The sequence below is a fragment of the Bison bison genome, unplaced genomic scaffold (genome assembly GCF_000754665.1).
Source record: "Bison bison bison isolate TAMUID 2011002044 unplaced genomic scaffold, Bison_UMD1.0 scf7180017864469, whole genome shotgun sequence".
Classification (NCBI taxonomy): Eukaryota; Metazoa; Chordata; class Mammalia; order Artiodactyla; family Bovidae; genus Bison; species Bison bison.
In genome coordinates, this window is record NW_011495030.1 from 1,208,760 (window position 1) to 1,234,824 (window position 26,065).

A 26,065-nucleotide genomic window follows, 5' to 3' on the forward strand; every position below is an offset into this window, starting at 1 on the left:
AATGTGAAAAGCTTACATATAACTAATGTATACTTGTGCCTATCATGAGATAAATGTTTGTTAATGTTGTTATAATGGTGTTAAATGCTTTACTTAACTCATGGAATCCTCAGAGCAAGTTCGCAAAGTAGGTACTACTGTTATACCATTTTACAGATGAGGAAGCTGAGATTCAAGATAGGTTAAGTGGCCCAAGGTTATCCACCTAATTAGTTCCAAATTAGTTTGACATGGCCTTGACTTTGGCGTACATCCTAGGAGGGCTCAAAGTAGGAAACTAGGAAGGTAGTCAGAAGCTAAGGCAGTATTCTTTCTGGTTGGGTCTCAAGGAGGAAAACAGAGACAGCTCCCTCTCCTGCTCCGTTCAGAGTTTTGAGGATCTGATGTTTCAAGAAGCCACAATGAAAGGTGCATCTCTGGACTGAAAGCAAATTTTGCTTCCCAGAGAATAGCCCCTGCTGTTGCCTACTGAGAACCCAAGTAGAAGATACCACAGTAGCATTAATGCCTGAGCTGATTCTCCACAGGCTAAAACAGCAGGGAGAATGAAAGGAAGGAAGGGACTAATGGGCTGGCAAAATCAGAGTTGGACAGCACCTTTTTTTAATGTGGTGCTTCTTTAGACCCTAATGACAAGTTCTGTTACTGCTGGGCCACTGGTCTCAGCTCACTCTGAACAGAATTGGAAAATGCAACTTGTTGACAACTCCACTGCCTTCATAGGACTGATATTTGAGCTTCTGTGTTAAACCGATGTATCCTCTCTTGGAATAGAACATTTTCCCTTGGCCCTTCCAAAGCTGTACATGAAATATCAGCCTCAGTTTGCTTCAGTTTAATAGCCTTCAATAGCTTAGTTCACCTCAAAGGATCTTTCCCAGACTTGACATCGGTGTCCAGCCAGCAAAGATTCTGAAATCCGTGTTGTGCAGTCTTGTGTGTATTCGACCCTGTTGCAATCTGCTTTAAGAAATGTAGCCAAAGGAAATGTTTGACTTCTGGAAAAAGAAATAACAAAATCAGCAAGTTAAGCTGCTTAGGCTGGAATTAATGAAATGCCAAAAGTGCTTTACTTAAACCTTGAAGGACAAGCCTCTCAGAAATGCACTCACTTTGAAATATTTTTTAATATTTACGGCAAAATAGATTGTCCTTTATTTTTGTTTTACCTGCCTTGCCAGGTAAGTGTCTTGAATTTTGCCTGATAAAGTCTCAATATATCCAGAGACCAAGGGCATTGTTGTAACTGTTGAAAAAGCCACTGTCCCTAGAGTTTACCCCAAGATGCTATTCTCTGAGATGCCTAAAACGCTCCAGGCTGCCTTTACTCTCATCTAAGTGTCTACCAAAATGTATTTTGACCCTGTATTTTTGAGCATATAAATAAACAGAAGTAGGATAATTGTGTCACATAGGTTATAAATTATAGAAGGCAAATATCATGTACCTTTAGAGTTTCTTGAGGTTAATGATCGATATTTGTAGAACCCTATTGCTGTCTAGTGTTTATCATGAAGATTGATTCAGCTCACTGATCAAAATAAATACTTAGATAGGCCATAGTATGGAGTCTAACTTATTCATTAGTTCAAGGTAGTTTTCCAGCCAGAGGGTCAATAAAGGAATGGAAATTACCCTCTCCTGTAATTCTCTGGTTACCAGTAAATCATGTATGATTGTTACATATTTAAGTAAAGTGAATACTTGAGGTAATGACAGAAATAGTTGAAACTAATATTTCATATTGTGGGTAAGGTGGTTTAAAGCCAGAACCAACTGTTGGTTGTCTCCGTTACCAACTTCAGGGTAAATTATTTTGGTGATTAGATCTTCAATTTTAAACCCTTATTCCTAGTACTTTTTCTTCTCCCAAGCCCTTGTCAGTCTCTGAGTAGTTGTAAGATTCTACCCTGTTCTCACACTTAATAAAAATTTCCTTTGCCAAACATTGTAGAACTAACCTTATTTAGAACAACATAGAAAGAATTAAAGCCAAGAAATATGGTATAATAGATCCCTAATATCACACTTTTTTCTGGTGAGAGATCCCAACTAAATCAGTCAAGAGAATCTGAGAAAGTCTTAGTTCACTTTAAAGACCAGCTAATATTTACTGGGGCTTCCCTGATGGCTCAGTGGTAAAGAATCTGCCTGCCAATGCAAGAGATGTAGATTCGATCCCTGGGTAGAGAAGATCCCCTGGAGAAGGGAATAGCCACCCACTCCAGTATTTTTGCCTGGGAAATCACATAGACAGAGGAACCTGGCAGGCTACAGTCCATGGGGTTGCAAAAGAGTCAGACATGTCTTAGCAACTGAACAACAACAATATTTACTGAGCACTTATTAAATGCCAGATGCTGATTGATTTGTAGACCAACCCTCTATCAGGTGCTATTACTACCCTTATTTTACAGTTAAAAAAACTAAATCTCAGGTTAAAATAATTTGCCCAATGTGCCACAGATGCTAAGTGTCCAGATTAGGACCAATCTTCTTTGTCAATGCCTGCCTTTTTTCAAGTTCTGCCTTTTTTGTGATGTTTAATCACTGTTGTTCCTGCTGCTGTCAACAGTGAGAAGGAAATAATTGATTTAAGGAAATCTGCAACAACTTAAAAATGAGGTCCTTTTCAAGTCAGGCCTGACTTCTAGTCCTGCCTGGTTGACTCTCCTACGCAGAGGAATGTAGTGTGCCCGGGAATCACCAAATTAAGGCTTCACAGGGTTTGAAATCAGGAAGCCAAGGCATATGCCTAAAAGTTGAATAGATGCTCCTAACCTAAGCTCAGGCACTTCAGATACCTAAACCTCTTGAATGTCCATAACCTTTGGACAAATAAGGCATTACTAGTCTAAGGTACCCTTGACTTAAGAGTCATTAGCATGAGTAGAGAACCCAGACCTGCCTGTCTCATGATAAAACAAAAAAGGGGTTGGGAGGAATGAGAGGTTCCTGGTCTTTCCAGGTTATACTTTTTCTGTCTCTCAGAACTTTGGGTATCTTCCAACACCTCATCTTCCAGAGGTTCCAGGGAAGAAGAGATGAGAACAATCAAGAAATATCCTTAAGGCCTTCCATCCCAGGCGAAGGATATACAGATTCTATGTATAATGCAAATGCACACCTAGGGAAGGCACGATCTCCAAATCTCTGAGGACCCTGAACAAAGCTCTCAGGTTCTGGGAACACACTTTCCCATCTGTAAAATGAGCATGTTGAACTGCCTGCTCTCCAGAACCCTGCTGTGATGCTATGGGTCCTCTTCCACCGTAGGCGATGTTGGGAAGAAACAACGGGGAGTCCTCCAGGAAGAAGGATGAAGAAGAAGTTCAGAGCAGACACCGGTTCATCCCCCTGGGCAGAAAAATCTATGAATTCTACAATGCACCCATTGTGAAGTTCTGGTTCTACACTGTAAGCATCTTTCCTTTTCTCCTTTTTAATGGATGGCCAACAAAGAGCCAACGTCAGTTTCTTATGCACCTGGGTGGTTTCTTCCGCAAGTCATAATATAAGGACCACACAGGCAGGAATAACAGTCCTAAGACCTTGCTTTTTCCTATAGCTTTGCAAGATTTGTGGAGCTTGTGAGGCAGCTTCCACAGTTTCTATATTTCTCCTCCTTCCAGAAAATAAAGGAAATGGTAAAAGAGCTAACAGAAATAGAAATGAGATGAATATGAGTCAAGTCTAGAAGGGAAATAGAGGTCCTTTTACAAAATGCTTCCATGTTCTGGATGGATGAGTGCTGGATCAGAGTTGCCTATTTTAGATGTCAATCCTGGTTTTAGGGGGACCGTTGGTGGGCTGAGCAGAGTGTTAGAAGGAAAACCACTAAAGATGGGGATCAGAAGTGTGTAATTACTCCCAATATAATACGTCATCAAACAACCTTTCTTGCTCTGACGCAAGCAACATGCAAACAAAACAGCAAAAAACATGTAAAGAAACCTACAATCACAGCAAATACTGTGCAGTGAGCATACCCTGCAAATATTTTCTGCCCACAAGATGAAAGATTATCCCTGAAATAGCCTCCTGATAGGGGAGAAATGGCCTGACCGCTAGTTTTCTGCCTCTGTTTTTCATGATATTTTAAGCTTAAGGTAAGTTTTGACCCAGGTCATTTCTGCTGCTCTCCAGCCACTGTGGAGTGGTGCCAGATGAAAAGTAGTGCATCTGCATTTTTGGCCTTTCTCACAACCAGCTACACACCAGTCACTTGAGTCAGCAGCAGGATAATCCGAGTCTGAGGCCGAGATGACGCAAATGACTAGATGAGGTCCTTTTTGTGTGGTCCTGTGTGCTGACACTCAGTGATGACTTTAAGCCAGGCTTTCCCAACCTCATCACTATTGGCATTTGGGGGCAGAATAATTCTTTGTTAAGGAGGGCTGCCCTGTGCATTGTAACATGCGGAGCAGCATCCTGGCCTCTGTCCACTAGGTGCCAGTAGCAGTCTCCAACCCCAAATGTGATAAACATACTGTCTGAGACATTGCTAGATGTCTCCTCTCGGGGTAAATGGCACATGTTAAAAATCACTGCTTTAAAGCACACCCTTAAAAGAGGATGAGAAATTATCAAAATATAAATAAAGTAAAAAGAAGTAAAAATTTTAATTTGTTAACATTAAAAAAAGAAAAATATTCTCCCCTCCAAAAAAATAACTAAGGGATGCAAAAATCATTTCTATTTATATATTGCATGCAGATATTTGTTGTTTTCTGACAACCAGTGGCAAGCATGGACTTTGGAGTCAGACAGCCTAAGTAGAAATCCTGTCCGGGCCTCTTTATTATCGTGTGACCTTAAGCAATTTACTTTAACACTCTGTTCCCAATTTTCTTACGATGAGGATAATAATAGTACCTGCTTTATAAGTATTGGTAAAGACTAAATGTGTTAAAATATGTAAAGCACTTAGAACAGTGCTTGGAACACATTAAGCATAAGATAAATGTAACTTGTTATTCCTAGGCTAGACCAATTGCACAGCAACAGTGTTTTATTCATCCGTCCACTCAACAATGATAGACTATCATTTATTGAATACCTACTATGAGGCACTCTGCTAGGTGCTTTATATATACTTTTCCTAAACTAACAGTTTTATCAAGATAATGTTTTTTATCGTATTTTATGCCCAGGTCTGCCCTTTCTCTTATATTAGACTGCTTTAATTGTCTCAGCCTAGGTCAGAATTTGGCAAACCACAGCTCATGGGTCAAATCCAGCCCACGGCCCATTATTATGGCCCGTGAGCTAAGAGTGTTTTTTATATTTTTAAAGAGTTAAAATAAAACCAATTGAAGATGAATTTGTCACACATGAAATTCACATGTAATTCATATGTCCATAGATAAAGTTTTACTGGGACACAACCCAACCCATTCATTTACCTATAATCTGGCTGCTTTTATGCCCCAACTGTTGAGTTGGTCACTTGCAATAGAGACCATTTGACCCACAAAAACCTTAAACTATCTTAACTATCTGGTCCTTTATAGAAAATGTTTACAGATTCCTTTTCTAGAGCATAAAAGAAGCCAATAGAAGTAGTAGTTTCAGGAATATCCATCACCTGTATAGAGTACGTGATTCTTTTATCCTTCTGAGTCATCTTTTTTTTTTCTTGTGTTCTGTATTAATTTTAACTTCCTTGATTTTTCTAGTTCCCTTCACGTAGCTGAGGCAGTTTGTTAGCCACGAATATTTTTAGATCACAAATGCCCTGGCAATGGTTCTGAGCCTTATTCACATACTGGAATCACCTGCAGTGCTAAGAAAAAACAAAAACAAAAAAACACCTGGGTTCTATTTAATCTATATTTTAAAAGATTCGTGGGTTCTTTTTCCTGGAGATTCTAATGTTGTTGGTCTGGGGCACAGCCTAGACATCAGGATATTTCAAAGCTCCCAAGTGGTTGTAATGAGTAGCCAGGGATGAGAAGCATTACTCTAGACAAAGGGCTGAGTTTTCAGCCTGGTATTTCTTAAACTTCCATGATGATAAAGGATTGTGTTAGAAATGCAAATTCCTGACCCTATCATAGCCCTACTAAATGAATCTCCAGGGAGGAGCCTGAGAGGCTCTTTTCAGTTCTCAGGTGAGTCTTATAGTCTGGGAAGCACAGGGCACACTGCTTTCCTTGTACAATATACTGCAGGTTGTGGGGCTACCTCTTTGAGAAGGGGGGGAGGGCATGTGTCCAGCTCCTTTCTTCATGGCTGACTGGATTACCCTCCACATACTCCTTAGACCGATGTTCCAGTTATGTCCAATTGTGTTTCCACAATGATTTCCAGAAATCCATGTGCACTGACAAAGCCCAGGCCTCAAGGAAGTAAATGGAGATGTAGAGTGGCAATTGTGAAATGCAGCTGTAAATCAAAGGGCCCATTTGCTTTTGTTTCTTGTCTGTAAGAGTAGTTCCCACCCCAATTTCCAAAAGTATCCCATTCTACATTCCCAAGGTTCTGAAAGGTAAGGCACACCTCACTTCCACATAAAGTGAGTTCCTGTCTTAGCAAGTTTCCAGAGAGCAGGTTGAGTCCTCTTCTGTTCCAGCTGGTTCCCAGACTGGCTTGTGTGAGAGCCTGTTCCTAGGGCCCAGTTGGAAAGGACACCAGTTCAAGGTACCAGTGGTGCCAGGTCAGAGGGCACCACTGTGCTCTGGGCTTTTCCAGCAGGAGCAGACTCCTTCATCTGCCGACAGCATGCAGCCCTTCCACTCTCTTGTGGCAGTAGGAAAAGGCCCGGGAAGAAATGAGGAATGGCCAAGCCCCACCAGGGACCCCCAGGCAGCTTCAGCAGGCTTTGGTTGCTTACTTTTCATACTTTAGGAGTCATGCATCTTGGTTAATGGAAATTTTATAAAAATACATAAGTAAATAGATTCTTAAAGGATTCCCACTAACCTAAGAATCATAAGGTTATGTTTCTTTTCAAAATTATGGAATTCTACCCACAGCCTGTTAAAGCTTACAGGATATATACAAGTATGTATATATATGAATATATATTCACACATACACCCACAACCATTAAACCATGTTCTGTTAGGGTAATGTGCAGCAAGGCCCCATGAATGTTAGCGAGTTCTAGGAGAGGTTTTTTCTAAGACAGCAGCCAGTCCTCTATTGTACCATTGAAACATATTCAAAGCCCTATTTTTGGAAGTCCATATTTTGAGAGTTGTCCCCAAATAGTATATTGCAGCTTGATACTGGAAAGGAAAGCATTGTAGAGTAGTTATGATTTAAAAAATAGGCAGGAGCTAAAAGAGAAGGTCCTGGAGGAAGCATAAGCCATGAGGTCAGTTTAAAAAAGAAAAAAGAACAGAGGTATGAATAATGAACAGGGGTAAAAAGGAAGGACTGAGGTAAGCAGAGGTAGAAGAATAGAAGTTTCTTGAAAATAGAGGTGCATAATAATATCAGCCACCATTCAGTGCGCTGCGTCAGGAGAGAGATGCATATTCCAGTCTCTCTGTCCTTGCAAAAGCTCTGCAGGGTCAGTTGCAAATATCTCCATTTCACAGAAGGAGTCCCAGGCAGGCGAAGTGATTTGCACAAAAAGATACAGCTGAGTGGAGGATTTTTAAATCCAAGTGTCACTGACATCTACATTCCTTCCACCACACACTAGTCCTTCTGCCAAACAAGTACACTGTACCTGTATTTACAGGACAGAGGCAGATTGAAGGAGTTATTTAAGTATTAAAATGAAGAGGTTCTGGAAGAATTGTGTGTGTGTCACTGGGCCTACTTATGACGAGAGAAGATAATGGTTCGGAAAGTTTTGCAATGAAGTAAGTAAAATGACAAAACCTGGGTGGTTAACAAGGCCCACCAGAAGCAGTGGAATTTGATCCAACAAGGAGAAAGAAGCAACTAAAAAGAGAAGGGTTTCAGGTCAGAAGGAGGCTGAGAGTATATTTTAGCATTTAACCATTAAAGTCCTTTCCTTGCGTTTTGTAAAATACAGAACTCACAGGGACTAGAGAGTGGATGCCAATATATAATGGTAAACAAGAACCGTATAAAACAAATTACACCTTAAACACCATCCTATACGTTTCACACTGAGTAGACAAGATTCTTTTCAGGTGAGGTTTTCATAGTGTGCTAATGATCTCAATGTGGGTGGGGTAGGAACTAAAGCGTGGTTATAAAGAGTAGTCCTTGGGCGGGGTGGGTGTACAGGAGTGAATCTCGAAAGAAGAGAAGGAGCTCTGCTGACTCTTCAGCATCTGTTCAGCTGCCCTCTCACTTTCATACGTGATCTCCAACATGTATATGCATATGCCGGCCCTTCGAGAGATGAGAAATAGCTGTGTCTGTAAATCCATCAACATAACAAGGTCTCAGAAAATGTCTATAAGTCTTATTCAGGATCTGTGTATTCATTTGTTTTTAAAAAGGAAAGGGAAGGAGGGGGAAGAAAGAAAAAGGAAGATGAAAAAGAAGGGGAGACAAAAAAAGGGGGGAAGGAAAAAACACAGAAAAAGAGAAAGGGGAAGGAAAAAAGAAAATGGGAAGCAAAAAGGAAAGGGAAGGGGGAAAAGTAAAGAGGAAGGGAAAAAAGAAGGAAAGGCGGAAGAGGAAAAAGGGGGTAAGGAAAGAAAAGAGGTCCATTAGGAGAGAAAGCATTGTTTTTCTAGCTCTGCAGGGCTGCCAGTACCCCTGTGTCCCCAGCCAGGCTGCATGTTTTTCCACCTTCTAAGCAGCCTCCAGGGCTCCAGAATCACCCTGTACCTCCAGAATTCTCAAGGTCTCAATCCTTTTGCCCACACCATTTCCTATTCTTTGCTAAGCTCTAAAGAGTGCAGATTTGAATTACTCACTCAGTTCCTATTCACAGCCCTGAGGCCCCTAAAGTTAGCAAGTACAATACTCAACTTGAAGCCTCACCTAGAAAAGGCTTAGCTCTTTGCCACTGCCCACCCTAGAATGAATTTTTTCCTTAGCCTCTTATGTAAGAGCCTCGCCAGCCCTCCCTCCTACTCTCCACTCACTAGACATACCTGAGTCCTCCAGTGACAGTCACCAAACCTGAACCCTGAGGAGTATTCTGGGACACACTGCCACTCAGCCAGTTCCACAGGGTTCAACCTCCAGTGTTCATGCATCGTGAGAATTAAATCTCACTCCAAGTCACAGTCAGCCTCGCAGACTCATTCTTTCCTATACATTGCTTGTCTTCTCTTGCTTTGTTTCAAAGGAGAAACCAGGAAGGACTATCCTAGCTTGGATAGGACAGGAAAGTCGTGCCAGGGATGAGGTAAAACCCTCCCAGGGTACTGCCAAGCAAGCACATTAAGATAGAAGGGGAAAAAAAAAAAGTAAACACAGAAGAGAATTAAAGTGGGGCTCCAGGGAAGTCTCGGCTATTTTTATATTGTTTTCACCAATATACAAGTATAGCATGTGTCTGCCTTTCCTTCTTCTAGACATTTAATCTCCCTGGCATTCTTTAGGCAAAAATTCACTGTGCTGTCCTGGTTCAAGGACCCAAGCCTCATATCTAAGCAAGAGCAGTCCCTGAGAGAAGAGGTTCCCTTTTTAGCCAAGAAGACCCCAGAAATGGGGTAGCTGCAAAACAAATGGTGCATCATGACACATTGGTACAAGCAGAATGTGGGGACCCGAGACATGCAAGGTTCAAAAGACTGAATATCAATTATTTCAAATATTATGGTCTTTTAAAATTCTTTCGATAGTTTAGCGCCTAGACGTTCGTTTCATTGTGAATAATTGGTCCTGCTTGCTGACCTTGTCGTGTCCTACTGCACAGCGCCCTTGCCCAGGGGCAGGGCTCCCAGGTCTTCGCAGCCAGAGACTGTATTGTGTTTCCTTACAGCTGGCGTACATCGGATACTTGATGCTGTTCAACTATATCGTGCTAGTGAAGATGGAGCGCTGGCCTTCTACCCAGGAATGGATCGTCATTTCCTATATTTTCACCCTGGGAATAGAAAAGATGAGAGAGGTAACCACTTTCCTAAAAGAAAACAGAGGAGAAAGACAGTGGTTAGTTTCCTCTCTGAATGGAGGGGAGTAAGGAAGGTTGGGGTCTAAATTAAGCCGGAAACGATTTCTCTAATGCTGCCACAGAAATAAGGAACTTGATTTCGACCACTAGAGACAAACCTGGGAGGCTTCAGTGTGTGTTTACAAGATTGTCACTTCACGTACGCTTGGGATCTAATCTATATTTTCTGGAGCATCACTCTTGCCCCAAGAAACTTCCAGTTGTCTTCAACACTGTTTACATCTCTCTTTCCTCATCTTGATAAATGTGACTTTTAAATTTTTTTCTACTTAAATTGTTTTTAATCTTTGAATTTTCCACTTTTAATTCCCATTGCAACCCCTTACTTTGGGTCTTTTTGGACCCAGTCTACCAAATACCTATGATTCTGCAAATGCATTTCAGCAGCTCCAGGAGGAACTATGCCTTCGTTAATTTATTCCCTGGCTTATTCCTTCTCAACCTTTATTATCCCCCTGCTGGGCAATAGCCTCTCTACCAGCCCTCGGCAAAAATGAGCATATTTCTTGTCCTTCAGGTTGAGGGTGTGGGTCTCTTTCTTCTCTCCCTCACCCCATCGCATTAAAGAAGCCATCAAAATGCCACCCTCTTGTGACTTACTTGAATTCAAGGCTAACCTTGGCCCATCAGATTCAGAGCCTTTATAATAAATGCAGGCAAGCAGTAGTCCACCAGAGGGCTCTGCAACCCTGCCCAACAGGCTCCCAGAGCTGGTTCCCAAGTCCACAGGGATGGCAGGCTTGTGCAATGTGATTCCTCTGCATTTCCCCCTGAAACTAGTCAGCTGGAGAGACTTTCTGGAAGAATTATTCCCTGTCAAGTCCACTGCATTCTCAAGAGCTCTACTTGCTGTACTATAGTCAGTGGGAAAATATATTGGGCTCCATAGAAAAAATAATTCTTACAAACCCACAAATTCACACTTGCCTTCATTACTGCTGCTTGCTGCTAAATTGCTTCAGTTGTTCCAACTCTTTGCGACCCCATGGACTGTAGCCTGCCAGGCTCCTCTGTCCATGGGATTTTCCAGGTAAGAGTACTGGAGTGGGTTGCCATGCCTCTTTCAGGGGATCTTCTCAACCCAGGGATTGAACCCATATCTGCTATGTCTCCTGAACTGGCAGGTGGGTTCTTTACCACTAGCACCACCTGGGAAATTCCTGCCTTCTTTACTAAGTCAGGTTAAAAGGGCCTTACTATCAGGGCTAAAATGTTCTCCTCCAAGAAAAAGTAGGATCATTTAAAAAAAAACATGTATAAATAGTTAAGAGCCCTTCCCTTGGGTTTTTTAACTACCTTGGGATATTTAAATTCTAGCCATCACGCCCCCATTTTGAGAGTCCCATTTTATAAGGAACAGGATTTTTGTTGTTGTTAATGGATTCCTGTCTACTCTCAGGCTTTCCCATTCATAATGCCTTCCACTTCCTGACCAGTGTTGTGTATTCCCCATTTGTAAACTGAAAACAGTAATAAATTCGCTGTGGTCTTTGTGTAGCTCTCTGAGAACTGAGGCTGCTACTGCTAAGGGCTCTGTTGCTGTGAAGTGCCAGCTCGCTGGCTTTGTGATTTAAAGCCTTAGATGCATTTTCCTTCCCCATGATAAGCAGAAAAGGGAAAGGCTAGAGCAGGGAGACTGGAATCTCTCCAGGGACTAGACTAGAAGAAGACAGGGAGCAGTCTGTACTCCACGGACTGTTCTGGAAGAAGCTGCCAAGCCGGCGGGATGCCAGGAATCTCCAGGCTGGCTATCCATTTCTCCTGAGGCGGCATATAACAGCAGGGAGGGCAGAGCCTGGAGCCCAGGGTCAGCAGGGGGTCAACCAAGAGCCCTTGTTTCCGAGGCAGCTGTGGGACGGGAGGCACTGACCACCTAAGTATCTGACCTTTTCCTCTCCAGCCCCATGAGGTTGCCCCTCACCCCACATGCTTGAATGCACTAAAGAAATCCTCAGGTGCCAAAGGTCCCGCCTTGAGCCGCCTCACAGTCAGCACGCAGGCCCTGCAGACCTCAGACGCAAAAGCCTGGAAACAGGAAAAATCTGTAGGCTTCTGCGCCTCCAGGGACCTACAAGGAGAGCTTTGTGGTTTCACGTTCTGCCAACCCCTTCCCGGCACCACATTCTTCTGCGCGGAGTCAGCCCAGCAAGCCGGGTGATCGCGTAACAGCACGTAACTGCTGCGCCACGCGTGCTCATCCTCCCACTGGGGCCTCTTCCGGCCACTTGTAAGGTAGATGACGCGGCTGTGAGGGCGTCCCTCTCCACAGCTGTGGGAACTAAGACTCGGGGATTGAGCAAAGTTTCTGCATCCCACAGCTATAAAAGAGAGCTGGGTCTTAAACCAGACTGAGCCGGCCTTAGGCCCACCCTGCCCGTGGTTACAAACTGGGCTGCTCCCTGGATCCCAGGGATCCTAAGAGAGGTCTCACCTCATGCACTATGCTTTTATCTGTTTCTATGTTGAGATTTCACAAAGATACTTTCACTGTTTTTTAAAAAATATTTTACTACAAACCTTGGGAGAGTGTGGGCCAAGGGTTAGAGAAACTATTAATTTAAGACATTCCCAAACCCCTTAGGACACCTACGGGAGCACACACACTGAGTTTGCCTCGTTAGGATGGATGGGGGATGGGGAGCCATCAGGACAACAACTGTAACAGGAATTCCTCAAGGGCTGGACAGTGACTCCAACCTGTGGTCAGCAGCATGACCTGGGAACTTTTAGAAATGTAAATCGTCAGGCCCAGGATCAGGTATATTAAAGCAGAAACTCTAAGGGTGGCGCTCAGGGGACTGCTTTCACCAGCCCTCCAGGTGATTCCAATGCATTCTGAGGGCTAGGGGTTTAGGAATAAGGTACTAGAAGAATGAAGCTACCAGGTAGCTCCTGGTATCTTGCTCAGCCTTTCAAGCTCCAGTCCTGACTTTCTAAGACCACCCTTCCTTACACTTCAGGCCAAGGCAAGCTACTAAAGTCATTGTGAAGATTCAGATCAATAGCTGCAGATTAAACCTGTCCCATCTTTGCACTCCCTTCTTTGAGAGATCCTGAACTGGGAGAGGGGTGGGTCATGGCTTGAAGAGGTGGAAATCTCAGAGGTAAACACAAATGATTCATGAAGGTAGCCCTGCTACGTAGCTTCACAAGGTTCCTCACACCCTGTGGTACAAAATGGGTGGCAACTCCTGCTATCCAGCTGTGCATTTCATAGAGTGTGGAGCAGCAAAAAGTCCTCTCTGGATTTAAGATAAATCAGAATACCACCCAGCAGTTAAGATATACAAGGGAGTGGATAGTTACTATGGAGTATCTGTACAACAATCAATCAGGCAGTCAACAACTATTTATTGAGTGTCTCTTATGTAGCAGGCCCTAGGGAACAAAGGGTCTGTCCTCAAAGTTTATAGTTATAGATGAGAGGAGAGATCAAAGGATATTGAGAGGAATGCATGGATAGATGATAGCTAGTTAGCTAGACCAGCATATATGTACACCCGTACATACACATGTATGAGGAAGGTTTTCAACGAGTGAAAAAAATCTTCAAAACATAAATAGGATAATTGGGGATGTGGAGACCACTGCAAGGAGGGTGGTTAAGAAAGTTCTTCTAGGAGGGGGAAATATGAGTGGAGACCTTGAGTATAAGCAGTCACCAGACATGTAAAAATCAGGGAGAGGAAAATACCCAACAGAAGGAACAAGTACAAATGTCCTGAATATAGAATGGATTTGTTATCTTAAGAGCAGAAGAGGGAGAATATGGTGGGATGTTAAATGAGGCCACCATAAGGAATTTGGATCTTTCTGTATTTGTAATGGAAACCATCAAAAGGCTTAAGTATTCAGTTATCACAATTTGCTCTAGTTTTGCTGTTATTCGTCCATCTCTCATGTCTCTCTTTTTCTTCTAAATTGAGGCTTAATTCACCTGTAAGAAAATGAACAACTCGTAAGGGTACAGCTTGCTGCATTTTTTACCTACCTATACTGCTGCTGCCGCTAAGTCGCTTCAGTCGTGTCCGACTCTGCGCGACCCCATAGACGGCAGCCCACCAGGCTCCCCCGTCCCTGGGATTCTCCAGGCAAGAACACTGGAGTGGGTTGCCATTTCCTTCTCCAATGCATAGAAGTGAAAATTGAAAGTGAAGTCGCTCAATCATGTCCTACTTTTTGCAACCCCATGGACTGCAGCCTACCAGGCTCCTCCATCCATGGGATTCTCCAGGCAAGAGTACTGGAGTGGGGTGCCATTGCCCTCTCCATTACCTACCTATACAAGTGTGTAATCACCACCCAGATCATGGCTTAGGCTTTTAAAGGTCTTTCTGGGGGCTGCTCAGAGGCTGGCTAGGCAACAGTGATGGCCGGGATACCAGTTAGAAGGCTATTGCAGTCATCTGGGTGATGGGATGGGGCTTAGGAGAGGGGGACAGCAGTGGGGGTGGTGAGAAGAGGTCCCACTAGGTTGTATTTGGAAATAGAGCTGATATGTTGATGCAGAGGACATGGGTGTGAAAGAGGGGAATGAAGGAATCCTCCTAAGTTAGTGGCCTGAGTAACTCAACATGGTGATACTGTTTACTGAGATGGAGAAGGATTTTGGAGATTTGCAGTGTATTAGGAATCAATACTGGAGAGGGCAATGGCACCCCACTCCAGTACTCTTGCCTGGAAAATCCATGGACAGAGGAGCCTGGTAGGCTGCAGTCCATGGGGTCACTAAGAGTTGGGAACGACTTGAGCGACTTCACTTTCACTTTTCACTTTCATGCATTGGAGAAGGAAATGGCAACCCACTTCAGTGTTCTTGCCTGGAGAATCCCAGGGGTGGTGGAGCCTGGTGGGCTGCCGCCTATGGGGTCGCACAGAGTCAGACACGACTGAAGCGACTTAGCAGCAGCAGCAGCAGGAATCAATAATTTTATAGCAAAACTCTAATGTGTGTCTTAGAATTATAAGGCATCCTAAAGGATCAAACTTACTGCTTATGTACAACTGAGCTAAGCTTAGGTCATCCAGAGCCTCTTGAATAGATACAGGTAGACAAAGAAAAGCTACTAATGTCAGCTCACAGACCAAGCACTTTCCAACTGGGCTGAAAATACAGACAGAAATCAAACCTAACCTCACTCTCTTTCCTGACTTTTAGATTTTGATGTCAGAGCCAGGAAAGTTGCTACAAAAAGTGAAGGTGTGGTTGCAAGAGTACTGGAATGTCACAGACCTCATAGCCATCCTTCTGTTCTCTGTTGGAATGATTCTTCGTCTCCAAGACCAACCCTTCAGGAGTGATGGGAGGGTCATCTATTGTGTGAACATCATTTATTGGTACATTCGTCTATTAGACATCTTCGGCGTGAACAAGTATTTGGGCCCATATGTGATGATGATTGGAAAAATGGTAAGCAGGGTCCTCTGATTCCATGTTATAAGTCCTCAGAGGAGGAGTGGTTATCATAGGAAGAGGGAAATCATTCATTTGGGCCTTCCATCCCTGTCTGAGATGGCCCTAAGGTGTTTTATTTTTTAATTCCTTTCACGTGTTCAGAAGTTTGACTTCATCTATATACATAATTGGAGAATTCACTATCACTTACTCACTCACTGACAAATAAACATCATCTATTTTGTGCTGGGCACCTGAGTGGGAATTGAGTATGTAAAGATCCTCATTCAGTGAGATAGATGATGAGAGAAAGAGGGTGGTAACTACCATATGGTGTGAGAATGCTGTAACAGAGATGTGTATGGAATGCCACAGGGACATGAGGTTGATCAGAGAAGGCTTCATGTGGATGTCACATTTTAGCTGGATATTGGAGAAGATATGGATATCCACTCTCAATGTTTAACCAATTCCTTTTTTCTTAATGAAGTTCTAAAAAAAATGTCTTCTCTGTACACAGATGGAAGAAAAGCCAGTTTAAGATGAGATGAATTATGTTGAGTTTGAGTTGAACATTAAGTTCTGTCAATATATCATGTGTTTTGTTACATTACTGGAAAATGATGTGTTAAAAACTAGGTTCCAGAATGATGTTCCTACTTATTCTTAAAAAAAAAAAAAAAAAGAATCCCAAGTGCCAAGCTAATACGCTTCCCCACATATGGCTTTGGACTTGTTCCAGTATCCCTGGACCATACACTAATTTCTAGACTTTTCTCCATAAAGGCTGAGCCCTCACAGGACAGCAACAGTGTGAATCTGAAAATGCACCAGTAAATCAGCTCTCTCTCCAAACTCAGAAGAGGAGGAATCAGAACCTGATGCTCAGAAACTGGGTGCTTTTATCAGTTAAACCATACACCTCTTACAAAGAGAGGGAGAATTTGAATCTAAAAGGAAAGGGTTATGAGACCTTGAGCAATTTTTTAACAACTCTTTGAGATGCAGTTTACTCATTTCCAAGTAGTAATAATACATGCAAATCTCATAAGGTTGCAGTGATAATTAGAAATAACATATGCTAAGTGGGCAACTGTGTTTGATTCACAGTAGGAAGTTGATAAACTGTATTTTTTATGATTGTTAAAGTACAATGGAAAAAACTGAGCATACTTATTTGCTCCATTCCTAATCCTTTTGAACAAAAGCTTGGTGTTTATAATACCAGCATTGTTTAGAGAGAATATCACAAAGCCTTGAGTTCAGTAGTGAATCTTGAATTCGGTAGTGAAAGCGAAAGTCACTCAGTAGTGTCTGACTCTTTGCAACCGCATGGACTATACAGTCCGTGGAATTCTCCAGGCAAGAATGCTGGAATGGGTAACCTTTCCCTTCTCCAGGGTATCTTCCCAACCCAGGGATCGAACCCAGGTCTGCCACATTGCAGGCAGATTCTTTACCAGCTGAGCCACAAGGGAAGCCCAAGAATACTGAAGTGGGCAGCTTATTTATTTTTTAATTGGAGGATCATTAATGAATTCAGTAAGCTTAATTAACTTCCAATTTTAAAAAAAAGCTTGAGTTACTTACCCAAAACTGAATCCCAATCCCTTTGAGAGGTTTTTGACTAGAAAACAAATCTGTATCTTTTTATATAACATTACCTCTTCTATCATTGTACTTTAGTATTGAATTTGAGATGGTGGTGAAAATGTCCACATCTAAAAGCAGAATCTCCACCTAGTCTATGGGAGAGGTTTAGGAGACAGGATCTGTTAGTTCTCCACACAATTTATATATAACAATGTGTAGATGTATGAATTTTCTGGACAGAGGGGAAAAGGTTCTATGAGACTGTCAAATATATTTTCAAATGTACCCAGTGAAAGTGAAGAAAGAACAGCTACAAAATTAAGCCAAGTTTTCTCGACCTTGACACTGTTGCTACTTTGGACTAGATAATTCTTTGTTGGGGGTGGGGTGGGCTGTCCTGTGCATCATAGGGTGTTTAGCAGCATCCTTGACCTCTACCCACTGGGTGTCAGTGATATGTGTGTGCATGAGCACATGCACGTGTGTGTATGCACATACACACGTAACAACAACATTTCCAGATATTGCTCTATGTCCCCGCAGAGCAAGTTGCCTTCTGTTGAGAACCACTGTGTTATGCAAGTACATTATCTGATGGGTTGTTGTTCCTAATTGATCATTACCTTATTTCAGTAAATAAAATTAGGAAGGACTCAAACCAGGCATATTACTTTTAAGAGGTTGGGTCACATTTAAATACTTGAAATAATTAAAGTCACTCTAATGCCCCACGTGCATTTTAAAATTCATCTCTATATTTTTAATAATGACATAATTATTTCCCCAGTTTTGATAAGAATGAAACCTTACCATGGAGTGAGCAAGAGAGATGTACTGCATTTTTATACATTCTAACTTATTCTTAACTAGTTAGTGAAATCATTCATAAGTAGAAAATGAGCATATTTGGGGACTTTGTTGTCTTTCTAGGGATTTTAAGATAATTAGTTCAGTAATTGAGCCACTGATCCAGAAGATAGGTAAACTATGCCTATAGAATTATCAGTGAGCCAGGTGGACTGCCAGAGTGGAAGTGAAATATGCCTAGATGTGATTATTCCAAAAGCCCCTATTTAATATTAAATAGTGAAGTAACTTACCTGGTCCAGGCACAACTGAAGGCAGCTAAGGTACTTGGACTCAGTACTGGTTAAGTATGTTTCCAACTGATCTTCAGCTCTAGAATAACTTAATAGAACTCTAACCTCTTTTCCTTCATATTCCACTTCTCAGTGGTTCTCTAAGCCTAGTACTAAGTTATACCACTTATGTAATGTGAATAAAAATAACATAAACAGGTATCATTTACTATGCACCAAATACCATGTCAGACATGTCAATCATCATTACAATCCCATGAAATAGGCTTTAGTTTATTCATCTCACAATTGAACAGATTAAAACTGAGCAAGAAACAAAGGCTTCAAACTCCTCTCTCACTCCACAGCGTGACCTTTTTTCAATTCTAATAATAAGAATAATACATTAACTTTTACCAAGAACTACCCACATTGTTTCACACCTTATATCATTTAATCCTTACAAAAATAATATGCATCATTACTGTTATGATTATTATCCCTACTTTACAAATTAAAAGAAAAAAACCAAGATCAAGCAACATGCCCAAGATCATCTAGTTGTTTTTGCTAGCAGAGCCAAGGCGAGACTTCAGGTATTCTGACGCCTGAGGACACATGCTTAACCACTGCAGTATATGCTCTCCTCTATACAACCCAACCGAAGGATGTTTAAAAGAATGAGAGACAATCAGCACTCTTCATATTGAACCAATTTGACAATTTTGGTTTAAAAGCAGAAGCCAGACCCCAGTTCTGACAATGTCTTGTTTCTGTAGTTCACTCCAACAGACATCAGTATTTATATGGAAGTTATGACGCCTTTGAAATATGTGAAGTTGAGTGTTTGGGAACAGTGTTTGTTTGATTGTTTTGACCCTTTGAATAGGTATTACGATCAAGCTAAATGGAAACAGTCCTGAGAAATTAGATTAGAACAGTTGCTGTATTTACTGGCTGAATTTTCTTGGATCAAACTAGGTCCTAAATCTCATAAGTAAACACCTTCCTCTCCCCACCCACCTTTTAATCAGTCTAAATAAACATAACAGAAAGGACCCTTTTGTGCTTTTTCATTAATAGAACTTTTTGTAAATAAATGATGAAAGAATTTTGCAAGATAAGAGAGAGAGGGGATGAGAAACAGACCCATGTTTCCTATAAAACTGCTGACTCATTTTAAGAGTTCTGAGGCTACTAAGTTGTGAAAAGAATAGCATATATTTTTAAGGACAGTGAACAGATATGAATGAACATCAAATTTTGAGATATTTAATTTCAAAGTCAGACAGTACTTGAGAGATTTTGAAGTTGCCTTGCAAGTTGATTAATTAACCTAAAATGTATTGAGCCCCTAGTGTCCTGAGGCCTACAGGAAGGCTGTAATGTTTTAATTCCAGTAACTGGCACCATGGAATGTATCCTTGCAAAATGAAATTTAAAACTAGTTTAAAGCCTTCATTGCCACTGATAAAATTATCATCGGTCTTTCTTTGTGAAGGGGCATTCCTTCAGGAAATTTGATATCCAAGAGAAGATAGTCTTTTGTATTAGGTGGTTTTATGCAAGGAATAGAAACCAATCTCCTACTAACTTAAGCCCATGAGGGATGACTTGATTTACAGCAGGATGGAAGCTACTGCACCCAGGCCCCCAACCACCATCACAACCCAGTCTCCTTCCCTGGAATACCTGCTTCATTCACTCTGATCTGTTTCCGTAGTGGGAAACAGCCTTAGACACCCTGAATTCACTTTATTACAGAGAGAGCAAGGGAACTTCTCTCCCTACTTCAGTTAAAAAAAAATCCAAAGAAAGATTCTGGTTGGCCTGTCTTGTGTCACATCCCTGCCTCCTGTCACTGTTGCCAGACAGCAAGTTACCATGATTAACCCATCCTGGAAAAGACACCTACCTTTAGGGCCAAAATGGGTGGGAAAAACAAACAAACAGTTTCTGAAAGAAGGAGGCAATGGGTTCTGGCCAGGCAAAATAATAGTTTTTGCATCCTCATCTATTTTCGGTGATAAAAGGAAAGTAATTTGGCATATGAGAAACAGATCCCAGATAACATGTATCATGAAAACAAGCAAAAAAGAAAGAAAGAAAGAGGAACAAGAGATAGCATTGTACTTGAATGGAGTCAAATACAAGTCAAGAATTTTATGAACATGTCAAGATGAAAATCCAGCATTTCAACATCAAGCACAGAAGTAGGCCATTAGGCTACCTGATTCTAATTCCTACAAAAAACACCCTCTGTAATTGATAGGATATAATGCAGAAGAAAGAGCAGAAAGAGTGGTTCTCTGAGAGACTGGTTTGTGGTAGAAAACTGTGCAATGAGGTGGGGGCACAAGAATAAGGCAGTTTAAGATGGATATTTGGGTTGTCTGAGTCTTGTTTACAAATAATTACTCTCTTGGGCTTTTCAGCTCTTGATAAGCCTTTCAGAATTTGGAGAATTTACAGCATGGCAATAGTTGTCAAAATAGTTCAACTATCCCAGTTCCAACTTTGCTAAGAAGAAAGAGACCCAGCAAGGACATTTGTCTTTCCCAGGAGCAGAAAAAATGTTAGTGCTACATTCATAGGCTCCAGCTTCTGTGTCATATGATTCTCATGCCTAATCATGACTAGGTCCCACAGAAAACAATGGAAGATGAAGGGGTTCTATTGTACATGTGCTTTTTCTTTTTAAACGATTTTCTTAGTAATTGTAAAGAGTTGTTGGACATTGGTTTCAGTAGACCAAGTGGTTACCTGATCACAGCTCCCTGTCTCAACATCCCTTATCAGCAGTCTCAAAAGTGAACCAAGTTTTCCATCAGCGTCAGCATCACAGGAATACTCAGTCATTCTGGTTTTCATTTGTTTCTCCCTCTGCTTCCCCCTGCTTCCAGATGATAGACATGATGTACTTTGTCATCATTATGCTGGTGGTGCTCATGAGTTTTGGGGTCGCCAGGCAAGCCATCCTCTTTCCCAATGAGGAGCCATCATGGAAACTGGCCAAGAACATCTTCTACATGCCCTACTGGATGATTTATGGGGAAGTGTTTGCGGACCAGATAGACCGTAAGCAAGTTTATGATTCTCATACACCAAAGTCAGGTATTTAACTTTAATTGGGTCATATCTTTTCCAAGTTCATTTGTTTGTTCTCAATAAATGGCTCAAGATAGAGGACTGATTCCTAGCTTGCTATCTTGGAGGAAAAAAAAAACATTTATAGAAGGTGAATATACAATTTTAGCAAAGTAGTCCTCGGGTGTTTTTTCAGGTATGTCCTTCCTGTGACATCTGGTGTGCCAAATTTGACCAAGAATGGACCATTTTAAAAGATCTAAATTCCTTGGGAATTCAAAATCCTGGGGGCCATGTGTTGAATATTTCAATATTAAAAGTATATTATATCATTACTCCCCATCCCTATCCTAGCCTTTAAAAAATAAATTCCTTGGGTTTGACTTCAGGACAAATAAACAATTCTCAGTTTCACCATCAGAATTCAAGAGTGAGGGCAAACAGCTGCGTGGTGTTTTCCTTGCACTGGAAACTATTCTCCAGCTCCTTTTCCCACTGTCTTAAATTATGTGCTATTGAGACTCAAAAGAAGCTAGTATTCATTGCCTGGAAGTATGGAAAATGCCTTAGGTTATAAACTGAGTTGCTTGCTTATAAATGCCAGAAAAAAAAAAATGGTATCTATATCATGAAGTGACTCATTGTGGGGAGTGAGTGCCAGCAGGCCCCCGATGCTTCATGCCCTAATAGATGCTGATTCTCTGTAATAAACACCCTTCTTATACAGAGCTTGAAGATAGTTGTATCCTATGAGTCTGTTCCAGCATTTTATTTGGACCAAATGTCAGGGCACACCAAGCATTGGGAAATTATTTGGGAAGAAACTTCAGAAAAGAAATATCTTTCATTGTGGAGGAGTTGAATCCCAGGAGCAACCATTTCTCATTTTCCCTGAGGAGTTTAGCTCTAGAAATAATATCCTTCCACCATTGTTGAATTAACATTTTTCTAACATTTTTTGCTGACAGGCCAGCCATCTGAGCTCTGGACTGTGGACACGGATTACAGTTATATAACTAGATAGTATAGCTTATAAAGAACAGGAGCAAAAACTAGTCGGCATCCCCCAATACCCACCCCTGCCAGTTTTAGGTAGGATTAAGACTAGGGAAATAAGGACAAATGACCTAAAAGTGTGAGCCCTACAGGCCTGTGAAGAGTATGTGTACAGTAGCCACAGAACACACTAGTCTGTCATTTTCCCTTCCATGATGAGTTTTGAACAAATACTCTTTTCTTCTCAAAATGAGTTATCTGAGGCAAGAAGGTTTTTTTGGAACACCTAATTGGAACAAATACCCATTTCATGAGACTTAGCCAACTCACTGAGCAAAAATTCTAACTCCATCTCCCAGTTGGAATATCTTTGACAATGTGCAGCCTTCACCAAGACAGCTTTCCAGGGACCGGGGGAAACTCTTTTGAATTGATTCTTTCAAATGGTCCCTGAAGGCAACATAACACTCGAAAGCCCACCTGTGATCATTCTTTTCAGCAATTAAATGTACTATTTTTCCCCAACAATTTGCTTTTCCACTTACATTATTTTGCTTTTCCTATCTCTCCTTTCTTCCCCTATGAGATTAAGCCCCCATAGGTCTGTTGACAATATGACATTTTGGGATGGGAGAAAGAGGGAGGTGTAGGTGTGCTTTATGAGTGGGATTCTGTCCGTCCGTCTACAAGTGGCCATTTATTGATGTTGTACTATGAACACAGCCTAGTGCAACAAACACCACCATTTGGCTGAATCAGAGGATCTATTGTTATTTTAAAGAAGGGCTGATTGTAGTTTAGAACTTGCAAAAACCCTGGAGATGGAAGTGTGGTGTTTTGTGTGAGTGAAGTATGAAAATAGATGTGCCACGTTGTTGAGTAGACCTGTGATGCCCTATGTGTGTGAGAATAAATTTCTACCCCGTATCCTACATACCCCAGTATGTAGCCAACCCAGCCTTGGATGGATGCAACCTTCATGACTCCCTTCCCCCAACCACTTACCTTCCGTTTTGATGTTCTGAAATTGGCTACAGTAGTAGCCACTGTTCTAAGCTAAATCAGCCAGTTTATTGTCTAGAGTGCTAAGGAGTATTTGTCCTTTCTCAAACGAGTATAGAAAGTGAAAGTGAAGTCGCTCAGTCATGTCCGACTCTCTGCAACCCCATGGACTATATTTATAGCCCACCAGGCTCCTCCATCCATGGGATTCTCCAGGCAGGAATACTGGAGTCAGGTTGCCATGTCCTTCTCCAGGGGATCTTCCTGACCCAGGGATCAAACCCGGGTCTCCCACATTGTGGGCAGACGCTTTACCCTCTGAGCCACCAGGGTATAGAAGGCTGCCCCCAAATCTGTCATTAAATTTGGCCTGTGTCATTGAATATCCCTGTCCTCTAAATGATTCGATTTCCATGTTGTGGCACTGAGTGGGCCCAAGGGAGATTGGGTGACAGCCCCGCCCTGTCATTCAGAACTGCCCAGGAGACTGGGTACCGAGCTGTTTGAGAAAGGTACAAATCGTTTATGCTGCCCTGCGGTGTCTTGCCTCTTTTCTGTGCCATGCCCAGGTTGGTTTGTGAAGCATGTGTTCAGGCTAATTGGATCTCATATCCACCTAGACTGCCAGGGTCCACCAGCCCCATCCTGTGGACGTGCCCTGTGGGGGCCTCTCCAAGCACTGCTCATTCTTGCACACCTTTTCAGAGGGACTCATTTATAACATAATGCACGCGCTCCATATCTAACTCTTTTTGTTTTTAGCTGCAAAAGTGCTGAAGCCATTTCATATTGCAGAAATAATCTTTCTTAATTGGAATGAATGTATTATATGTGATTGTATAATGGGGGCCGTGGGGTGGTGGGGAGGTTATTAACATTTGTCCCACACCTCAGAAGGGAGGACAACTTTAAATGCCCTCACTTCTGGGAAACAGTGTTACCCAACTATAGATTTTTAAAATACATTTCATTTTTTTCTTGTAGGTTGTCCTAAACCCAGAGAATATCAATAAGGCCAAAAAAAAAAGCTAGAATGAAACTTCTAAGGTTACTTTCCAAATGTGCTCAAAGATTAAAAGGGAAAAGAGGAAAAAAAAAAAAAAAAAGAGTGTAAATTCCCAAAATGACTTTTCACCTCTGAGCCAGGTTGGATGAACACAAATGATAGTCCAGCCTTAATCTCAATTTATATTTAGCAGCTGAAACATTTGCTTTGGTGTTGAGAGCAGAAGTGAGTGTTAAAACATGATTGGAAACAGCAGATAATAAAACTCAGGAAAGGAGAGTGACAATCTGCTCTGTCTAGACAGCTTTGCCAAACACCCTGATTAACTGATGGGGGTTGAACTTGCCATCATTGTCTGATTGGTTGGCTCCTGGTTGGGTTTTTTGTTTTTTGTTTTTTTTTGAATAGCCCCAAAGCATCTCAGGTGTCTGTGCTATATATACCAGCTCTCTAAGACCCAATCTATGGGCTACCATGAGGGAATTTGGTTGCTAAAAGTGTTGCTACCGAATGATGGCATCCTTCTGGGGCTCTCATCAAATGAACCCTGTTGCATGGCTTCTGAGAGCTGGTCAGGATCCCACTGGAGCCTGAGGGGAAAAAAGCCACTTAAGAGAAGAGGAGGTACAGAATAAATTTTCAGCACATTCACTCCAAGGCTGGGGCAAAACTAAAATTAGACGGATTCTAGCCATCTGAAAAATCTAGTTTTACGTTTTGGTGTGTGAGGTGCTTGGAAATACACCTTTACTGGTAGAGAAAATGGGGTGTCTCTGGCTTCCTCAAGTCTCTGAATGAAGGAGACTTCCCGTTATTTACAGGGCATCCTTGTGTTGCGTGCTGTACACACAGATTCTCCAGGCTGTACCAGGGCAGGGGGAAAATGAATCATGCTCTTGAATGCATTAAATCAGCATCTAAATTTAGTCCTTCTTTCTGTCTCTCTGAGTATTTTCACAAGTTTGGTTAGTAATGTGAAAGCAGAATGTCCAAAACTTACTTTCTACCATGACAACTTATTATTTGGTCGTTTCTAGTCACCCTAAATTAACTATCCAACCTACTTAGTGCATAGATCACATTTTTTTTTCTTTTATTGCCTAAGGCCTTTCCATCTGAAATTAATAGGTTATCTAGAGTAAGAGGGATTTTTGTGCTGTCATTTTGATTTGGTTTTGCTCATTTATTTATTTACTAATACAAACAAACAAACCTCTGTAGGCTTGTGGTCTGTGTGATGTTGACTGGATTTAAAGTGTTGCTTTTGTCATGAAACAAGGAGCGTGTATATGCATGTACAGTTCAAACATTCTCCTGTATTACTTTTCTGTCTCAAATTATTTTTGCTCATTTCAGGTGTGGAAATTAGGATAGCACAAGGCCAGTCTCTAAAATATGCCTGCTGTGGTGAAGCTTAGAACAGCAAGAACAGAGAGGGTGGCTATTGTTAAAAGTTTCACTCCAGTTCTGACTGGACTGACCTTCACTAATGAATTCAGAGCACACTAATGCCTGACAGCTATAGCATGGGGAGTGTTGCCTGACCGAAGAAAGTATTTTGGAAAAGACAAACTTGAGCCAAAGCCAACTTTTGGGAAAGGGGGGAATTGTTTTGCTGGGTTTTGCTTTTGCAAATTGCTAAGGAAGCAAGCCAATATGAGGCACCACCCCCATTTTCTGTCCCTGAAAGTCATCTTACACTCCAGAGACTCCCCACCCAACTTGTTTACTAATACAAACTGAGGCTTAGCAGCCTTACAAACAGCAGAACTATCTGCAGACAGGCCATTGTGATGAAATTCAGTTCACATTATGACCAGCATTTGTTCCACTGTCATCAGACTGAG

The 26,065-nt window shown here is 41.7% G+C and overlaps 1 protein-coding gene across 1 annotated transcript in view; it reads left to right on the forward strand.

Annotated features, from left to right (window-relative positions):
- The window catches only part of LOC105003462 (transient receptor potential cation channel subfamily M member 3), a 248,658-nt gene that overhangs the window by 161,149 nt on the left and 61,444 nt on the right, over window positions 1-26,065 (forward strand). The window contains exons 14-17 of the mRNA XM_010860631.1: window positions 3,277-3,417; window positions 9,869-9,997; window positions 15,219-15,470; window positions 21,031-21,205. Of these exons, the coding sequence (XP_010858933.1) occupies window positions 3,277-3,417; window positions 9,869-9,997; window positions 15,219-15,470; window positions 21,031-21,205 (697 nt within the window). The remainder of the gene's footprint in view (window positions 1-3,276; window positions 3,418-9,868; window positions 9,998-15,218; window positions 15,471-21,030; window positions 21,206-26,065) is intronic.